At 45.1% G+C, this 19573-nt stretch overlaps 1 protein-coding gene across 1 annotated transcript; it reads left to right on the top strand.

Annotated features, from left to right (window-relative positions):
- Positions 1 to 622: 622 nt before the first annotated feature.
- Positions 623 to 4813, top strand: LOC124703323 (signal recognition particle 54 kDa protein, chloroplastic-like). Its single transcript, XM_047235538.1, has 15 exons — positions 623 to 794; positions 896 to 1001; positions 1151 to 1218; positions 1299 to 1400; positions 1768 to 1920; positions 2010 to 2087; positions 2275 to 2400; positions 2484 to 2586; positions 2829 to 2929; positions 3424 to 3561; positions 3651 to 3794; positions 3890 to 3965; positions 4058 to 4143; positions 4241 to 4369; positions 4468 to 4813. Exons 1-15 carry the CDS (start codon positions 633 to 635, stop codon positions 4552 to 4554), a joined length of 1659 nt encoding a protein of 552 aa, XP_047091494.1. The 5' UTR covers positions 623 to 632; the 3' UTR covers positions 4555 to 4813.
- Positions 4814 to 19573: the final 14760 nt, after the last annotated feature.

The following is a 19573-nucleotide window of genomic DNA, read 5'->3' as shown; positions in this document are numbered from 1 at the left end:
AACATTGTCAATATTTTTAGAGGCATGCAAAAGGAAAAGTAGCCCTAAAATAAATTAGCAACGACGCCTTGGCCACGGAAATCCACTTTGACTCATAAGTGTAGATGCGGCCATTGTTTTAAATTTTTATTTCATAATTTCTAAAAGTGTCAACAAATAATTCGAATGTACATCAAGACATTTCATGCTCACACACAAGTTTTTTGCTGTGAAAAGATATTTTTTTCATGGCTGTCAAAATGAAAATTTCGGTGCTCTAAAATAATTTTTCACAAGATATTTTTTCCTCTTTTTTACATAGCCCAAACAAAAATGTCTTTTTTCATAAAACTGTATGAGCTAACATAAAATGTGTAGATGTACATCCAATATTTCTTTTTGATTTTTTAAAATTTTAAAATAGAATTAATATACATCTTTCATTATTTTGAGTGGAAAAAATACATCATTCTTTCATAGTAAGTGCCACCTAAACTATGAGTCAAAATAACATGGCCGGGCCTTCTTTTCTGCTAGGCCTTCATCTTCATCTTCTAGGAGGAGGCCCACATGCAGTGTCCCAAACCAAACAGCCACCGCTGGTCTTATCCTCCTCGGCGGTTCCCTCCCACCCTCCCAAAACCTCTGCGGAAATGGAGGCCGCCGCTACACTCACGCTCTCCTCGTCCCCCGCCGCCGCGGCCCGCCGCTCGCCGGCGAGAGAAACCATCTCCGCCCTCCACTTCTGCCGCCTTCCCGTCCGCAGTCCGCGCCTCCGCGCTGCCCAGAGCCCGGCATCACGTGCCCTCTCCTCGGTCCGCCCCGCTCTATTGGCTCTTCCTACGGACTCGTAAATGCACGCATTGTTGTTTGTTTCCGTAACCATCTACCCGTCCACCATCCTTGTGGAATTCAGGGGTGGAGGCGGCCGCGGAGGGGGAGCGGGCTGGTGGTTCGCGCGGAGACGTTCGGGCAGCTCACCACCGGGCTCGACTCCGCCTGGAACAAGCTGCGCGGCGTCGGTGAGTGACCCTAACATGCTTCTCCATTCTTGCCGGCGGAACAAAGCTTCCCGCAATCTCGGTTACTGTCGCTAGCTAGCTTCCAGGTGCATGTACAGTGTACTGCAAAAGATTTTTGATGGTTCGATGCAATGCTCTTGTGATTTAAGATGTGCTGTCCAAGGAAAGCATTGCGGAGCCGATGCGGGACATCAGAAGAGCACTTCTGGAGGCAGATGTAGGTGCAGCTTTGCGTATTCATTTCTGTCCCTGTATACAAGCACTTCGTGTGATGCTACTCTTGCTTCCTGCCTGCAGGTAAGTTTGCCGGTCGTCAGACGGTTCGTGTCGTCAGTGAGCGAGAAGGCCTTAGGTTCAGATGTTATCCGAGGAATCCGACCTGAGCAGCAATTAGTCAAGGTATTCTGTGATGATTGTGTCTGAATTTGTTGTTTTCTGCAACTCGGTAACTGCATGTTGGATACTTTACTAACTTAAATATGAAAATGTATATCGCGGGATGCCCCTAAGGGGTTCACTAAGAAACTATATTTGTTTGCGATGATGATTTCATATGATTGACTTTTGCTGTTGTCTGCACTCTGCACCTAAGTAATTGGATAATTTTTCAAATGAAAAGTTCTTTCCTTTCACAGTCACACTAGCAAGTAAAATGCTGCAACATGCTTAAACCGTTTCATTATATGAGATGTTAATAGATTATTCTTAGTAATTATGGTGAGCTGGTAACTACCTTTTCAAACTAATTTATTAATCATCCGTGTAGATTGTGCACGATGAACTTGTTCAACTGATGGGTGGAGAAGTATCAGACCTGGTGTTCGCGAGAACTGGCCCAACCGTCATCTTACTGGCAGGTCTGCAAGGTGTTGGGAAGACTACTGTTTGTGCAAAACTTGCATTCTATCTGAAGAAACTGGTGCTTTCCTCAGCCTTTACTTTCAAGAATTTTAATAGCGCGTCAGTACACGATAACCTGTAGATACTTATACCAGAGTTAGGTTACAGGGAAAGAGTTGTATGCTGGTCGCTGCAGATGTTTACAGGCCAGCTGCCATTGATCAACTCACTGTACTGGGGGGACAGGTACTTCTTTGATGAACTTTACTTTTATGGTAAGCTGTAGTGCGTGCTGCTGTAACCCTCGACTGAATTACAAATTCAATGTGTGCTTGGGTTGTTTTTAAACTGAAAAGTTAAAGCTACCAAACTACATTTGCTTTCTGAATGCAATACTACAGTTTTCGCTTGGCTAAGAAAATGACATCGACAGGTGGGTGTGCCAGTTTATTCGGAAGGAACTGCAGCTAAACCTGCAGAAATAACTAAGAATGCCGTGGAAGAGGCAAAAAGAAATAATATCGATGCGATTGTAGTGGATACTGCTGGAAGACTGCAGGTAAGCCTTTTTTCAGTTTACTTATGGAAACTACTGCCTCTCCATCAATATTGTTGGTACCTGATCACCTTTCTCACATTCAGATTGATAAAGCAATGATGGTTGAACTGAAAGAAGTAAAGAAGGCAGTTAATCCTACAGAGATTTTGCTTGTTGTTGATGCCATGACTGGCCAGGAAGCTGCAGGTATCCATTTGCTGCTTGTGGCTACTATTCCAATGTCCTTGCTCCATGGACATATAGGAAGTTAGGAACTCAACTACAGGCCTGAAAGTTAACTACCCGACAATTCTGTAAAACTGTTATTGTTCCTAATGTGTTCATAGGGCAGGATGCTGCTCTGCTATTTTTATAATTTTGTATGCTCAAAGAGTACTTTCCTTTAATAGAGTTGTAACAACTTACACTGCTTCTTTCATGTTGTGCAGCATTGGTCACCACCTTCAACATTGAAATTGGTATATCTGGTGCTATATTGACTAAATTGGATGGTGATTCCAGGGGTGGGGCAGCACTTAGTGTTAAAGAGGTTATATTTGCCAGAAACTTCTTTTGCCATCATATCTGTGAATGCTTAGGATATCACCTATCATGCTTTCATGATAAGTTGACAATTTAGATAGGACTATTGTTCATCTACATTGGCCCGAGCTGTGAATTCCTTTTTAAAAATACTTCACTGGATTTCCCTGCTTCTTTCACCAATTGTCGAGCAGTACATGGCTGGTTCAGCAGTTGCAGATGCTGGATTCATTACTGATGCAATTTTTACGCTGTGTGCATTAGTGTACAATTGTGTATATTGTCTTCACTTGTATGTTGAAGAATATCTATATTTTATCGGCGATACAATATCTATGTTTTATCACCAGGCTATCTATTTGCACACATATATATGTTCACTCTATTCGAAATCCTTAGTATACCTGTGAGGTGTCCAAGTATTGTGATAAATTATTTTCCCCTATTTGTCTCCAGGTATATGTAACAGCATCAGTACTTATCATTTAATCGTTCATGTAGGTGTCTGGAAAGCCCATCAAGTTTGTAGGACGAGGAGAACGGATGGAGGACCTTGAGCTTTTCTATCCCGACCGCATGGCACAACGTGTTTTGGGAATGGGTGATGTCCTTTCATTTGTTGAAAAAGCACAAGAAGTCGTAAGTAGCCTCCTATAAGACTGCTCTTCTGGTCTTGTCCGAAGCAATATTGTGATGGTTTTATGCTGTTTAAATGATGCTGCAAATAGGTCCGTCAAGAGGATACCATGGAATTACAGAAGAAGATCCTGAGTGCAAAATTTGACTTCAATGACTTCTTAAAGCAAACACAAAATGTTGCCAAAATGGGTTCCATGAGCCGTGTAATTGGAATGATTCCAGGCATGAACAAGGTATATGAACCTGTGGGATTCATTCATTCCTCTGAAGTTGATGAATTAGATATGATAAAATCCCAGAACATGAGAACAATTCTCATTATATATAGATAACCCCTGCACAAATCCGGGAAGCTGAGAAAAAACTCGCATTTGTAGAGTCGATGATCAATGCAATGACAGCTGGTACGTTCCTCATAAACAGGTGTTATACATATGAAGGTTGTAGCAGTAGTGATGGTTCCTTATGTCACTACATTTAATCCTTAAACTTGCAGAGGAAAGGGAAAAGCCAGAGTTACTGGCTGAATCTCGGGAGAGGAGGATTAGGGTAGCTGAGGAGTCCGAAAAGACAGAACAAGAGGTTCAGTCCTACTCTTGTGATCGTATCACATTGTTTTTTCTTCTGCCATCATTCAGCCCCTCCATGGAGCTAAAAAGGTTGTCATTTTCCATATCAGGTGGGCCAATTGGTTGCCCAGCTATTCCAGATGCGCGCACAAATGCAGAAATTGATGGGTATGATGCAAGGGCAAGAAGCAATTGCAGGAATGGGAGATCTGGTGGACTCACTTAATGCTGACGAGAAGGTAAGGACAATCGCCTCTGGCAGCGTGAATGAGGTTCATCCTGTGAGTTTTGCCTTGAGAACTTTTAATGGCATGAACTGTTGGTTCATATTGTTTAGGCACCTCCTGGCACGGCACGGCGGAGGAGACGGCGGAGTGAGCCACCGCGGCAGAGGGAGCTGGAGGCAGTGGGTGGCGCCCAGTAGGCCTCGAGTTGATGTGCACCGGGGTTGAAAGCTTTTACTTGAATAGTTGTGGATTAGCATGTAATGCTGTAGGCCTTGGTTATGTTGATGTAGATACGGATACTGCATGCTGTAAGATTTCCTGTACATCTTTGCATTCTAAGATGACGATTCATAGATAAAGTTTGTGGACGGGACATGCATTTTGAGAGTGGAGAATTAATTACCTTCTACGTCGCCAATTCTAAGATTAAGATTTATAGATAAAGTCACTTATTTTTGGACGGAGATAGTAGCTAAGTAGATTTCTGAAAAGTGTAACTTCTGGTATATCGCCGGTTATGTTGCGCCTGGGTGTAATGTATGGCTGTCTTCTGTATTGTATGGTGGTGTCAGCTCTACGGCTTGTATCCTTCCTTTATTTTCGTACAGTAATTTTTTTGCATGGAATCTAATCTATAGAGCTTTATTCAGCCCAAGTGCTAATAAGTGCACGGTGGCCAGTTTGTCAAAACGAGCCCTCGATCTTGTGTCCGTCCGATTGACTCGCATCGATGCGTTCCGTGCCTGATCATTCCGACAGCTTCCACATGAGGGTTCCACAAAATGCTCCATGTCGTCACTTGCTTGCTCCCGCATGCGCATCTCTCCCATCGATCCCCTTTCTCTCAGCCGCTCGCCTGCACCAGTCGTGGCCCTCGTCGCCGCCTCAGAGGAGCTGCGCCGTCGCCAGCGTTCTAGTCTCTGCCGGCGAAGCCCCGAAATCAAGCGTCAGCAAGCTACCCCCAAATCCCCTGCCGCATCAGCCGCTTCCGTCTCTGGGGTTTGTCAAAGTTTACTGGGTGCTAGAGTGAGCTTGTGGTGACAAATGGTGTGATGGTTGAGGCTAAAACCCACCAGATTTTAGAGTGTGTGGAGTTGGTGAAATTGTGCACATAAGGTGCTTGATGAAATGGCCGCATGGGATTCAAATTTGAATTTTGGCAAACTTTTGCATAAGTGTGATTCAAATAATGTTGGGCACTTAATGGTGGTGTTGGTTTGAAAAATGGAGGTGGTTTGAGAAAATCCAAAATGTGTATGATCTTAAATCTGATTTGGTGTTGCCACTTTGCTTGATTATATTAAGCAATTGAAAAGGATCAAAGTGGTCAACATCAAAAGTGTTCAACTTGATGAGGTCTTGGATGAGATGCAAAGAGTTGAGAGAGTTTCGTTTAAAATTTTCTTAATACAGGGGCTCAAAGTGGGTACCCTGATGTAAATGTCAAAATTGACCATTATCATATGTGAGTGAATTTTGCTATTTCTTTTGATTTGATTTGTGTTTCGTTGATCCAAAAGGTGTTATTTAGTGTTGAGTTATGTTTCCAAACCATTGGCACAAAGTAAAATGACCTAGGTTAAAGATCTGCAAATATGGCCATAGCCTCATATGTTATGCTATTTTTATTTTCTTTTTCTTTTATTTTGGTTTCTCTTTGATCCAAATTGTGTTATTTTGGGTTCCTTTAGTATTTGGTTAAGTTTGTTAAGGGTCAAAAGCCATTTGGGTAAAGTAGATATGACATAGGCCAATATGGGAAGTATGGCCATTTGCTCACATATGCCTCACCCTATTATTTTGTTTTCTTTTTATTTGTTCCTCTTGGGTTCTGAAAAGGGTAGGGTTTAGGGTTTTGAAACATGTTCAATACAACAAACAAACAATCATGACAAAAATCATATCATACATACTTGAATACTATGCATATCAAGTGGTTCCATTAAAGTTTTTGTTGGCTCCAAATTTTTTTTTTTCGAATGTTCACCGGGGGGGAGAGATTCCCCACCTGAATATATTGAAAAAAAGGGGCAAACCCCAAGGTGAAGCCATTACAGCAGAGAAGGAGGGACAGGGAAAAAAAAGGAGAAAAGAAAAAGCAAGAGCAAGAGCAAGGCTAGAGCCGCTAAGGAGGAAGCCGCAGGGTGCGGTCCTAGCCCCTGACCCGAGCACGCAGGTCAACGGGGAACCGGCCAGACCAAAGCACGGCATCCTCGCGGCAAGTTTTCAGAAGCAGCTGGAGCGAAGGGGCGGCGGCGCGGAAGACCGCCGCATTGCGCTGCTTCCACAGGTGCCAGCAGCACAGCAGCATGAACGCCGGCGCCGTCGCGGGATGGATGGAGGCAGGCATTGAGAGGAGGTGTAGCTCCCCAATATGAGCAGCATCGGGGACGACGACACCAATCGTTGTCCAGAGGGTGCGCGCAACGGGGCAGTGGAGGAACAAGTGGCTCGCCGTCTTGAGGGGCTCGTCGCAAAGAGGACACCCGGCTTCCGAGGCGCGAAGGATATTCTTCCGCAGCAGGACGTCGCGCGTGTGCACCCGAGCTTGGGTCAAAATCCAAGCAAAGAACATGACACGCGAGGGAGCGCGGCTCCCCCAGATGAAGTCAGCATGGGGAGAGTCGACACCGCCAAAGCGGCATAGCTTGTAGAGGGCCCCGGTGGAGAGCTTGGCCTTGGGGGCGGCGCAGAAGGTGAGCCACCGCTGGTCGTGCTGCGCGGAGAGGGTGACCGCGGCCAGGGTCGTCTCAAGCGAGGCCAGTTCCCGCTCTCCGGCAGCGGTGAGCCTGGGTACAAGGATCGTGTCGATCCCATGAAGCAGCACGGCGGCGACAGTCGCCTCCTAGCAGGTGGTGTGCGAGTAGAGGAATCGGTGAGACAGGCACAGGGCGCCGCTGGCGAGCCAGCAGTCATGCCAGAAAGATGTGCGCCGCCCGTCCCGCACCGAGACCCGCGTGATCGAGCGGTAGAGGGGCACCAGCGCGCGCAGGCTCGCCCAGTGCTCGCCGGCGGGCTCGGAGCGAACATTGTCGGTGATGGAGCCGTCGCCGATCATGTTCCAACGCCAAGAGGCCCAGGGAGAGGTTGGGCGGTCGTGAAGGCGGTGGAGACTTTGACGAGGAGGTAGGCGTTTTGCACCCCGAGGGCGCGCACGCCGAGGCCGCCCTCACCCTTGGCCCGGCAGAACTTGTCCCATGCCACCAGACACTTGGCGCCGCTGACGTGGTCACCGGCTCCCCAAAGGAAAGCACGCCGGAGAGCGTCCAGCGCTTTGACCACACCGGGCGGCAGGAGCATCGCCGCCATCGCATGTGTTGGGAGCGAGTCGAGGACCGCGTTCACCAGCACGAGGCGACCGGCAGGACAAGAACAGCAGGGCACGCCAGCCGGACAAGAACTTGTCGGCTTTGGCGATGAGGGGGACGAACGCGTCGATGCCGAGCTTCTCGCACGAGAGGGGCAGCCCAAGGTACGTTTGAGGGAAACCCTCCACCACACACCCGAGGGCAGCCGCAGCCCTCGAAACGCTGCCGGCGTCCACATGCATGGGCACCATGGTGCTCTTGGTGAAGTTGATGACGAGGCCGGTGGCACGGGCGAAACTGTCGAGGATCGTCTTGAGCCGAGTCGCAGCGCTGTCGTCCGCGCGAACGATGATGAGTGTGTCATCCGCATACTGCAGCACCAAAGGAGGGAGCCCGTCGACGAGCGGGTGGCGCAGCACCCCATCCTTCTTGATCATCATCTGGAGGAGGTCGGCGACAATGAGGAAGAGGTAGGGGGAAAGGGGATCCCCCTGCCGTAGCCCTCGTTTGCAGCCGATCCACCGCCCCGGGACTCCGTTGAGGAGGACTGCAGACCGGGAGGAGTGGAAGATGGCGTCGATCCAGTCGCACCAGAGGGGTGGGAAACCACGGACGAGAAGGATCTTCCGCAGGCTTCGCCAGTCGATGGAGTCGAACGCCTTTGCGAAGTCCAGTTTCAGGACCAGGGCGGGAGCATGCCGCTTGAAGCAGCATTGGACCATCTCCGTAGCGTAGATGAAATTCTCGGAGACGCTCCGCCCCGCGATGAACCCGGATTGATCGATGTCGATGATGTCCTCAATTTGAGCCTGGAGACGCGAGGTAAGGGTCTTGCAGATGATCTTCATGTCGCAGTTCTGAAGGGAGACCGGGCGGAAGGCGCTCGGCGGCAGCACGCCATCCCGCTTGGGGAGGAGGACGACGTCGGCGCGGTTGATGCGCTCCAGGTCTTCTTCGTTGGCGTGGAAAGCACGCAGGAGCCGCAGAATGTCGGTGGAGACGACAGGCCACGCGGCCTGGTAGAAACTTGGGCCCAGGCCATCGGGGCCCGGCGCACTGTTGCGGTCGAGGCCGCCCACCGCAGCCAGGATCTCAGGCGGAGAGAACGGCCCGATCAACCGCGGCCCATCAACCATGCGCGAGCCGGAGTAGAGCGCCGCCAGGTCGAAATCCCAGGAGGTGGGCCTCTCCCGGCCCAGCAGCTCGGAGTATTAGCAAAACCGCACCCTGCGGCTTCCTCCTTAGCGGCTCTAGCCTTGCTCTTGCTCTTGCTTTTTCTTTTCTCCTCCTTTTTTCCCCTGTCCCTCCTTCTCTGCTGGCTTCACCTTGGGGTTTGCCCCTTTTTTTCAATATATTCATATATTCAGGTGGGGAATCTCCCCCCCCCCCGCGGTGAACATTCGAAAAAAAAAACGCCTACTGTATATATGTTTCCTGAATGTGAATTTTCTTTGCATTTACTGTACTATAAAACCATTATTACAAGAAATAAAATCTAAGCTTGGGCTTGAGAACTCAAATCTCCTTTTCTTTTAGGGAGTTGAGGAATTCTGCCTGTCGGGGAAGCTATGTGTGTTGATTAGTGTGTAGAAATCATAATAGAATACACACAAAATGTTTTATACAAAAATAATCTTTGGAGTATGTACCAATGTCTATGAAAAATATTCTACATGTTAGATTAAGTAGCGCAAGTTTTTAAAAACAAATTGTATAGAGAAAATGCTGCACATGTAATTTTCTCTTGAGATATGGACCAAAAGTTCGGAGGGGGGGAAGTTTGAAAAAAGATTAGGTTGAGGAGCCACACACCCGCCTGCTCCCTTTAAGCCTTTGGTACTTCGCCTGCTAGATCCTGCTGGGAGTACCAAACATACAACCATATGAACAAGTCAGACTGAGCAAAATAACGATCTATTGTTACATTCTATCAAATACAATCCTTAATCGTCAGTAATAGTAACAGCAAGTAGACAACACATCACATCCCCAAAAGTACGACAAGTGCTTCAAGCAAAGTGATTCAGTTTAGATGCAAGACTAAGGTTCTGTAGATAAAAACATCACACATAAGTGCACAGAGCAACATCGAACTGGATCCATAAAGTCATTACGGCTTATACACTTTCTGATACAACCGGACTGATACATAAAATCCAAAAACGCAGAACACAGCAAACCCATGGCTGCAGGTTCCAGCAACAACATTCTAAATGATAAGAGGTAGTAGATCCATCATCCATCACAGCTTGGACCTTAATCTGAGAACTCAAAACTGCAGCCTGGAGAAACATAACATGACACAGTGAGTATGGGAGAGCATTAGTGATTGTAATGCTGTAAATGCATCAATGCTTGGACCAGCATGAAACCTGATCCAATTATTCCAAAGTTAGGAGGATCTGTTGTTGTTAAAATGTAACTGGACAGATAGACTGGCTTATAGTTTGATAGCCCGTGTTGTGAGGTTACCATTTGATGATTTTCTGATCTTTAAAACTGCAAAAGACCGCCTCATGTTAAGATGTCTCATTATTCATTATTGTTTGATAGCCCGTGTGGAATGTCTACTTTTAAATCTCTAAGCTAAAATGATTACCTAAACTACTTTGTCTAAGTTACATGATAGTTTTTCATTGTTCTGGCTTTTAGATAGTGGAGTCAACACAAATATGAGAATCAATGAATCATAAAGGGTGATAATGTTAAACTTACTTTCTGGAGCCCGAAAGAAATTTTGTTCAATGTCAATTTGCTCAGGATGTACTCCAAAGGTACTCAGGATTGATACAATTTTGTGAACCACCTCATCTTCCTTATAACATTTGATTTCAACTACCTTTAGATGCTTCAGTAACAACAGCTGTTCCGCTAGGTTATAGCTTTCATCTGTTTCAACTACAGATTCCTGCGTATGTAGCAAACAAAAGATTTTATACAAGGTAAATCAACAACATGCGGTGACTTCAACAATATAAAAGCAGTACTTAGAAAAACATATACCTCGCGAGGTTGAAGTTGGAGAGTAAGATTCTCCAGAACTGGTGTGTGCTGGAGAAGGCGAACTAATACACCTAAGTCAGCAGCTACACACCAATCATTGAGTACCAATGTCTTTAGCATGGTAAATGTAGGGCACTTTTTAGAATCCTTTCTGAAAATAAACTGGACCAAGCACAAGTGGTAAGAATAACTGAAGTCCCAAAATAAAAATACTAGATCATATACGCAATAACACTGAAAGTATGGACTTCCTAGGTATTAATTAAATAGTCTAAAATGGAGAAGACCAGAAGATATTCATAAGACGTAACATATTTTTCTTGAATTCTGACCTACGAAATATATTTGAATTAGGGATACCACAAAAACTTCTGTAGAACTATGATATGACCATGGGCCAGTAAGGGCCTGAAGACCAAGGATAGGACACTGACGCTTGCCTACCCGAGGACGGTGTTCTTCCCTGACAGTGTAGAGTGGCTCTGAGGCTTAGAACTTGGATTTTTTATTGCTTAACTATTGATGGAGTACATGGTGTCCCTTCTATAAGGAAGGCTTACAGTATGCCTAAAAATGGTCTATCAACTTTTGTAACTAACTATATCTTTAACGTCCTAAATAAACTGGTATCTTTTCTAACATGATTATCACTATCTACCAAAATAATTTGATTCCTAATTACCCCGTCTGTCTGGACATGTGGGTGCAGAGTGACTCCTGCATAGGTTGACCACACCGTTGGGCCTAACTAACATAACTCGCTAGTTAATTAAAATCGTATAATTTCAAAAGTTACAGTTTGGAAGAGTATGTCCCATCATACAGACTTCAAGATCAAAACACCTATTAGTCATAGTATGGTCAAATTCATTATTGATACCGAATTGTTACTTAAAACTAACATATTAAGGCTGTACACAATGAGATTCATAAAGTGCGTCCTAATTGTGAGTCCTAATAATTTAGTTATATCTGTAACAACCTAAGCCAATATTTCCCTCAAAGCGAGCCACACATCAGACAGGTAATCATGTAGCACCTTGTTTGCGCTTTCACCCTTGCTTAGCTCAAAAGGTTAAACCGGAGGTGCTACGTTTGGACAAACAAGTAATGCTGCTGTACCTCATTGTAATTACCCAATGACTACATGATGACAATGCTAAACTCCTTATTACAAGGAATTTATTTAATATGGCTATATTAGTTTGTTCTTTTCTTTAGGTCGATGATGATACGATCATACAACAAGGTACACAGCAAACAAAAAAGCAACACCAGGAGACTAAGATTTAGGGCAGAAGAGCAAAAAAGCATACCACTTCAGGGTCACATGTCAACTGTAAGTTTGTGGCCCCTGACAAGCCTTGGAGAAGCACAGACCTATTTCTGCCAGCACTGCCATCAGATTGACCAAAGCATCTGTCATCACCACAATCACAATAAGCTTTATGTCTGCACGTATCGCTACACGAGTAGTCAAGCCTGACGAACGCTGTCACCAACGACGGCATGCTCTCAAGCAAAGGAGTCCTGCCATCGATGTCTTTGAGCTTGAAGAAAACAAGGCATGGGGTAGAAACACAAGTGCGAGCTTTCGACCTGAAATCGCATCTAATGATGCTTAAACATCTTAACGATTGGGATATGATCCTGCAGGCGTAAATTCTGCACGAGCGCATCCTCAGATCCTCCAACGCGGAGCAGTTTGAGAAATCTAGAGAGCGGGACCATAACATCATGTCTGCGAGCTCCACCCTCTTCAAGAACTGTGAGCTGAAAGGCAGGTTGACAAGACGCAGAAGGTAGTTCTCAGTACGGATGTGGACCTTAAGAACCCGAGCTTTGCAAAGTGACACGGCGTGCCGAATCCATGTATCGACGAACCGGAACAGCTCGTCTCTATCGTTGTTAACGAACTCGTAAGAAATGCTGATCTCGCACTCGTCTAGAGGGCACTCGGTCGCGGAGCAGCAGCAGCTGGTTGACGAAGTTGTTCACCGTCCAGGCCCCCCCACTCCATGAACCTCCAGTCACCACCACGGGTGATGCGTAGGGCGGGCGTGGACTTCCATAGCGTCCGCACGAGAGAGAGCACGCACGTCCGCACCGTCTCGTCCGAGGGCAGAGAGGAGAGCACGACCTGGAGGATAGCGTCAGGCAGGGCGCTGATGCGGTCCTCTCCGCTCCCATCGGTCGCTTCCTCGCCGTGCTTGCACCTCTTTGGCATTCCGTCGAATAGGTGGTGGCCGTTGGTAAACACTGAGCAACAAATCAACTGTTACCAGGCTTCGGTCAGCATTCCGTCGAAGACGCGGTGGGCGTCAGTGTTTGGGGGGCCGTTCGGCTTTATGGCCGGGGGGTGGAACGGCGGAGGCACCCACGGCCGCTCAAGAGGGGGACGAGGAGGTGGTTACGAAGACGGGTCGTCACCGTGGACGAGGGTAGAGATAGTGGAACGTGCAGCGGAGATGGCGACTCCGGCGAACGGCGAGCGGTGGCGGTGGCGGTGGCGGCTGGATTTGGGAGGAGTCGGGAGGAAGATGAAGGGAACGTGTTGGCGGCGCACTTTTCAAGCGAAATCGGTCATAGAAATGCCAAACGCTCGTTGCCCTACTTACACTTCACATGAAATTTAGTAATTTACGTTGATTCAATGCAAATTCTCGAAAATGTTTCAATGAGAATCCTTGCACTTTTCAAGGCATAAAATTCCCTATATTCGAGTTGTTTAGTGCGAAGTTACAAGATCCATAATAAATATCGGAGATTTGTTACTAAGTTAGTAGTACAACTTTTTACCGGAAATTCAATTCAGCTTTCGGGTGAGTATCTTCCTCTGTCAAAAAAATTCTATTTCAAAATGTTAAAAAAATTGACAAAAAATTCTACATATACATCTCCACAATATAAGTGTGTTCGTCAAATTTTGGGAGGAACCAATATTTTTTGTGATCTATGTAAAAAGAAAGAAATTATCTTCTAAAAAGTTTTATTTTTAGCATTGAATTTATCTTCCAAAAATTAATCTTCTAAAAAAGAGATACTTTTGTGACCTGTCACGACATGTACCTTGACCACCTTGTTGCCCCATCACACAAATAGGAACTTGAGGTTATGTGGTTATGAGGTGGTTGTACTTCTAGTCTATCGTAGTTTAAACCGCATGTTTAACATTTGTGTGTCTCATAAAGGTAGAATATTCTTTCAGTGGGAGACAACATTTCAGTCGACAGCAAGGCGCCTGTGGTAACTTCGTATGTGTTTGTACTGTGTTTTTCAAAAAAAAAAAAATCAGAAAATCCCCACAAAAAAGCATCTGATGTATGAGCCCTAATGGAGTGGCTTCACGTCCACTTTTTTTTTTCCTTCTCCAGCGGCATAAGAGAGAAGCTTCGCACTAGATTTTTCTACAAGCCGGAAATGCTTACAATCTAGTTTAGCTTGAACAAATTTGGGGTTCAAGCTTGATAAAGAAATGGTTCCTAGAACGTTGTGTACAAAGTCGTAACGAAGGTGTTAGGAAATAAAATATGCGATCAATTGTGTATGGGAGGGACGCCTCCCAGGAGGTGTCTGTTGTGGAAGAGGTGTCTCCCCAACACACCCCTTCATCCCGTATATAAGTGCGGCCTCCCACATCGCAATAAACAAGAGATTCATTTGCTCCATTCCTTTGTGTCTCTTCTCTCAATACTACAACACGTTATCAGCACGTAGATTCTGCCGTGAGCATTTGGCTGTCCCGGCAAAACATGTCGTCCATGGCACAACCGTTTAGATATGGCGAATCGGATCGTCGGAATTTTTTTTTTTTTTTTTTTTGCGAATCGGATCGTCGGAATATGACGAATTGGATCGTCGGAAAACTGTTGTGCGGCGCGCAAGTCATTCATGAAGCCGTTCAAATGACATGGCGATTTCGTTTTTGTCTTCTCATTCCTCAATCAATGATCTTAAGAATTGATTATTTGATTACACGGCCATGCACAGGAGGAAGTGGATGGATCGATCACCAAATAGGAAGAGGAAGAACTACAGAGAAATCGACATCAGTGTCCTTCTTGGCGAAGTACGGAACAATCGGACTGGAATAAGCCACAGGCACAAGGCAACGTTCGTCCTCGACGCCATCCATGTCCATGGAAGTGGCGCAAGGGGCGCAATCCAGGGATATGGCAGCAGCCACACCGGCGTTCTAGCGGGTGTCCGGCATGGCGACATCTTCCAGCGTCGACGACTTCCTACGAACGCGACCACAGACTACACACTCTGACGGTTAAGCTCTAGCGAACAAGCGGCGATGACAACGATGCGCTCGGTCGGCGGCGCCCTACGCGTCCCGCGAGCCTTGCCGTCACCAGCACGGGTTCCCGTTGCGGATCTTCTACGATGGCGGATGCCCATGCCCTTCGTCTGCATCACCGCAGAGGGCGCGTCCCAGCCCGAGGCGTCGGCAACGACGCACTCCCAGCCTGCGACGGCTAGACGACTCCAGTGTCCCAGAACGAACGACGTCAACGTGGCCTACTGGCCAGCATGCGGCGCCCTCTGACGCAAAGGAGAGACGGCGGCAGGTGTGCTCCACACCCGACGCGGAAGCGTTTGTGCACGTGACGTCCTCTAGCCCGACCCGGCAGCGGTTCGGGGACACGGCAAACCACATCCCGACGGCGCCTGTGGCTCTTGGCCCGGCTGCTCCCGACGCGGGCGGACCTCAGCCCCGGCGCGGAAGGGCGCGACCACCCCGCGTGGCCGCATTTTTACGTAAAGGCATGGCGGCGCGGCGGCCTCGGGCGAGCGGAAGGGTCGACCATGGCTTCCCTGCATCGAGGCGGCCCTCTAAAGACCGGCGGCGCGGAGAGCCTCTCCGGGCGCCAGGCGGCGTTTACCAAATTCTCCTTGGTGGACGGAGCACGGAAGAAGAGGAAGAAAAATCCTATTTCCTTATAATTTTGAAATCAGCTCCTGGATTATTTACTAATCCGTACAAATCCCTACATTTTCTGTTCAGCTCGTGTGGTTATTAGATCTTGCGTTTTAGCCTATCGGCCAACGCACTTCAACAATAAGATTATTGTTGTTTGTTTGATAACCTTGGGCTTCACAACAAATATACAGGGTAGACCAACGAGATTTGGTGAACTGCATAATCATTTTACACATGTAAAATGAATGTTTGTATTATGTAAGTAATACTGTTGCCAAGCAATATGTGAATCCATCATTCGAATAGAATATGAAATTTGCTTCCAAATTTGGAAAACATCAGGTAGCAAAGTGTATGACACTTGCATAACTATCTCAAGTTTATACTTGTGAATTAGAAGGTAATTGATAAGTGGCATCTACTACTTAACTGTAGATTATGCACCGTTACCTTGAGGTTTATATTGTGTCATTCAGACATAATAACCCCTTCAATTTTGCACACAGCTTATGGATTGCATGATGGCAACAAATTTATTTCGTTCACAACTGTGAGGTCTACACCGCCATGTGGTGATTACCTTCAATGTGTTTTAATTAACACAAGGTTGGAAAAGCTCCATAAGAGTGAGGTCTACATTACATAGTAGTGATTACCTCCATGTGTTTCAAGCAAAAATGAAGGCGCAATAGTTATGGCATGGTATCATAGCAACGAAATAATTTTTCGTTTAAAACTATGATGTCTACACATCTGGTGACTACCTTGATGAAGTGTTTCCAAATGCTTCGCAACTTCATAGCATTTGTCAATTGTTGTGACTTTAGTGTCACGTACTCCATCAAATGTGGAACCAAGACATTGGCGACGATAACATCGCCATGTTATGCTATGAAGAGAATTATGCAAAATACTTGCATAATTTGGTGATTACCTTACATGTAAACACAACTTATGAGACGACATCATAGTTACGAACTAATTTTCAAGCACAACTGAGAGGTTTAACACCATTTTGTGGTGATTACCTTCATGTGTTATAAATAACATAAGGTTGTGGAGGCTATGATCGATGAGAATGTCCATAAGAGTGAGGCGCCACTAGGTGGTTGACTACCTCCATGTGTTTTAAAGAAATTAAAGGTTTGTCCCTTTTAAGGTGACTAACTTTAATCGGGAGATCTACACCACATTGTGGTGTTCTTGTGAAAGGCTTGACCTATGGGTCAATATGAATCACCATGACCATGATTATGCTCAGTCATAGCATTTTCATCCTAATTAATTTACTAATGGTAAATTAATGCATGAACATTTCATGCATCATATGGCTGACCTTTCTCGAAAGGTAGTGCGATGAGATGACATTATGTGGGAGTAATCATTTAACATGGGTCCTGGATATTGATGATTTTGTCGACCCGTGGCCATGTCGCCACAGAAACTCCACATGTAGATAATGCCATGGCTTTTTATAAGATAGCATAATAGCAATGACTCGATTCTCAAATTGAGTATTTAAATGGATGGTGAATATCCATTGTCCCTTTTGGGACCCCCCCCTTGAGGAGATATATTGTTATAAGCATCACACGAATGACTATTGATTCGTGTTTGGGACTGCAAGTCCGTTAAGGCTTATAAGTCTTTTTGTCTATAAATCAACAAGTAGGTTGAGATTATATGATAAGGCAATTTTGGATACATATCTGACTGTAAGCCCTTATCGCACTTTACATTCTCTTATGATGGTAAATATAAATATCATTTTTATTTCAGGGCGAAAATATGATGAACTTCTTATGAAGGATTGTCATGTTCAATGGGTGTTATACCACTACCTGAAATTCATGCTTGCGCTCTTAGTGCTAAGCAATTTAGTGGTTAAAAACCACAGAGAGTTGAATGTAAAGTAAAGGCAAAATGACAAATAAAAATATAGTATATATCTCAAAAGGGAATTGATCATTTAAATGATCGCAATGACAACTCTCAAGTTTGTCAAAGAGGTGGTAGTATGAAATATCGTACAAATGGTTACCAATATGTCAAGTATTGGATTGAATCATACCACCAACTCCTTATGGGGAAGGCAAATGAGTTTAATGGGATAAGATTGAAGTTCAACTTCAAAGGAACAACCAGAAAATATCCTGGCATTGTAGAAGGAAAATGACTCCTTCACAATGATGATATGCTTGTGGATGATTATTCCCAAGATGTCTCGGAGATTTCGCTTAGTCTCCTGGTTATCCCAGATATCATTAGCCTATTATTGTACTACTACATGTAGTATAATTTGCAACATCTTGTCCCGAGGACATGATAGTTGAGAAAATTAAGTGTATGAATCATTTCATACTCAATTTTGTTGCGTACACAATAATTTTTCCTCCTTTATCACCATGGTATGGGAAGTTAGAGAAATTATTGACAATTCTGTTGACCAACACTTGACTGTTGCAATATTCCCAACAACCATAAGATTTTATGTGCACTGGATGTGCCATAAGGGAATTAATTTTAAGGCACTCTCACCTTAAAATTCAGAATGAGCCACACATTACTCTTGAAAACATTCAAGAATGTATGTGGATTACTCAACCATTGTGTGGGTTATGTTGGTGCTTCGTGGTTGCACTGGATGCATCTTGAAGATGGTCTTATGTGTGTACCATTCACACAAAACCATGTGAATATTGAATTCAATGCTCAAATTGATGAATTTAGAGCAGAGTGTCCTAACGTGGGATAGTGCCATTGGAATGGAATTGTCGTTGAATTTGATTCACGGACATTCAATGGTCATGTTCAGTATATTTTGTACATACCCACAATGGTTTGGCTAGATCTCTTCTGAAAGAGAGTCAAAGTGGCATGGCCAATGTTACAGAATTGTGATTTGCCAACATTTAGTTGGTGGTAACATGCGGAATCACACGCCGCATGTTTAATACTGCGTCCCCTTGCAGTTTGTACGTGGAAATAGAATTTCCCATCTGCGGTAATCGGTTGCATCCGATATCACCACCCCGGCGTATGTCATGGGCCCTCACATATATTTGGGATCTATGTGAGGAATAATCGTGGTATGATTGTTAATCCGTCACATACCTTAACCCCGATAAGGGAGTTACTTGCGGCTCTGTACGCTGATTGCTTTTGCAATAAGGACATTTTCCTGGCATTAGGGGAGATATGTACCACACGGAATGCCAGGTAATGGCTAAGAAATGTCGTTGACATTTGACCACGTACTTAAGAAACTGAACTAGAGGTTCAGGTTATGAGAAATTTGCATTTTATTGCAAATACTAATATATTTACTAGTGACAAAGGTGTCATTTTGGTCATGTATCAGATTGAGTGGAGGTACCTATTAAACCACTCGTCTCCCCACATGAGAGCAAGAGGGGGAGAATTCTGATCATATGAGACTAAGTTCTCTTTGTTTTTGTTGGAACAAAAGAGATGGTCTCCCAATCACTAAATGTGGTTCAACCTATGGTTGGATGACACCGATAGGATGTGTATCATCCAGGACTCCAAGCATAGTGCGCACACATTTTTGTGTGTTGGGACATCGAAACACCTTAACTCTGTTGTTATGGGAAGTCACAATGAGTTGAGAGGCACAATGAGAATTCCACAAATGATATTGATTCATGAGAATCGTATATGAGAAAGTCTACATATGTCGACATATAAATCTTCCCGGGAATTGCTAAAATCCTTTTGGGCCCTGAACCAAAATCCATGGAGAGTGTTGTTGCACTTATATTGGTTCAAATGAAAGGAAGCAATTGAGGAAGAATAGCGCTCGCTCATCAGAGAGAGGTATTTACGATAGTAAAACTTTCTCCTCATAAGTATCTTTCATAGGGAAGAGAGAATGAGGCGGTGATAAAGCGAGGCTTTTGTAGCACACGAGTTTTTTTGCAGAACCTGACATCAATCATGCTGTGACATACCTTCTTG

Source organism: Lolium rigidum, chromosome 3 (genome assembly GCF_022539505.1).
Source record: "Lolium rigidum isolate FL_2022 chromosome 3, APGP_CSIRO_Lrig_0.1, whole genome shotgun sequence".
Lineage (NCBI taxonomy): Eukaryota > Viridiplantae > Streptophyta > Magnoliopsida > Poales > Poaceae > Lolium > Lolium rigidum.
This window is presented reverse-complemented; position numbering and strand designations above follow the sequence as displayed.